We start from the raw sequence: 1,419 nt of genomic DNA, 5'->3' as shown, positions 1-1,419 counted from the left end.
GTTTATAAACTATGACATTTATAAATGTATGAATCATATGGTGAAAAACTGACTTTGAAAAATAAATCTGTTCTTTTTTCTTATAAAAGACTAAATAAAACAAAAATATTGGTGGTAATTTTTGACTGTGTAACTTTACAAACAGCAGCCCATGAAGGGCGGGCTGCAGGATTCGGAGCTGTCTTTTAATGCTGAACTTTACATTTATTTATTATAAATCTAAGACATCGATCAGCTGTGAACAGGACTGTAAGGACTGATAAACAGCAACAATTCAAGGGTAGTTTGAATGTTGAAAGACAGTTCTTGTTCTGTGGTTTCTGTTGGGCTCATCACCTCTGATCATCAGGCTGAACGTGATCAGAAGAGCTGATGAAGACATCCTTTCTCCTGCAGCTGCTCCTCCGTTTGATAACGAGCAGGATGGAGCAGAAGTTGATATAAAACTGTCTGATTGGAGCTTTAATGCCACGAAGACTTTACAGTAAGGTTGCCGATGTTTTAGACGATAATCCCAAAGAGGAGCTGTCGTGGTCCCAGGTTTTGACAGCAGCACATGAATCTTGTGTTTGTGGCTTCAGCATGTTTAGATTTGTTTTCACATGTTCCTATGGTTTACTGATTACTGATAAAAAATGATGTCATACATTTGGCTTCATTAGCAAATACATTAGATGTAAAAGAGTCATCAGTATATTCAGTGTTGTACCTTCATTATGTCTGTTCTTCACACTCTGGACATCAATGACCAAACTCTAACTGGTTGTGATTCATTCTTGTGATTGTTGCTTTTTCAGAACTGACCACGTGTTGGTTAACGATCCCTGGAGTTTCCTGGTTAAAAGATGCTCCACCAGGTTGGAAAATTAAATCTAATTTTAGATGTGTCGCAGACATTAGAAGAGTCTGTAGGGATTTGTAAATAGAGTTGACAAACACGAAATGTAGAGCTCAGAGGTGTGGAAATGCACTGGACAGTGTGGTGCACAGCTGGAAGGAAATTAATGAGAACTACACATGGGTTTTTACGATGTAAAAACAAGTGTGCATTGCCATGTAGCATGGCTTTACCTGCAGCAGTGGACTTGCAGAATGAACTGTGACCAAGTTCAAATGTGTTTTCTATACCAGCTTGTGCCTGTCAAATCAGCAGGTGTTTGTAATAAGAGTAATTGTGTAACAATATGAAGTTTGTAGAGATTTTCTGTTAAAGTTGCTGTAGCTGGGTTTCGAACCCTGATCTCCCACATGAAAGCCCATGGCATTAACCATGAGACCAATAGAGCTGTGACAGAGAACAAGGCCAGGGTTTGGCTTGTATGTGTGCAGAAAGTGGCCACATTGCCAATGTAATGGTTGTCACCAATTTGAAAAATATTACAAAAATAAAGCAATATKAGGACAATATTATAGTAAAAC

General features: G+C 38.4%; 1 protein-coding gene across 1 annotated transcript in view; it reads left to right on the top strand.

Moving 5' to 3' along the window:
* mansc4 (MANSC domain containing 4) overlaps positions 1-1,092 on the top strand; it is a 7,673-nt gene extending 6,581 nt beyond the window's left edge. Inside the window, exon 4 of the mRNA XM_014032587.1 lies at positions 798-1,092. Coding sequence (XP_013888041.1) covers positions 798-870 — 73 coding nt within the window. The 3' untranslated portion in view covers positions 871-1,092. The remainder of the gene's footprint in view (positions 1-797) is intronic.
* Positions 1,093-1,419: the final 327 nt, after the last annotated feature.

This window comes from Austrofundulus limnaeus, unplaced genomic scaffold, assembly GCF_001266775.1.
Source record: "Austrofundulus limnaeus strain Quisiro unplaced genomic scaffold, Austrofundulus_limnaeus-1.0 Scaffold1488, whole genome shotgun sequence".
In the NCBI taxonomy this organism is placed as follows: domain Eukaryota; kingdom Metazoa; phylum Chordata; class Actinopteri; order Cyprinodontiformes; family Rivulidae; genus Austrofundulus; species Austrofundulus limnaeus.
Note: the sequence above shows the minus strand (reverse complement) of the source record. Positions and strands in the feature narration are given on the sequence as shown.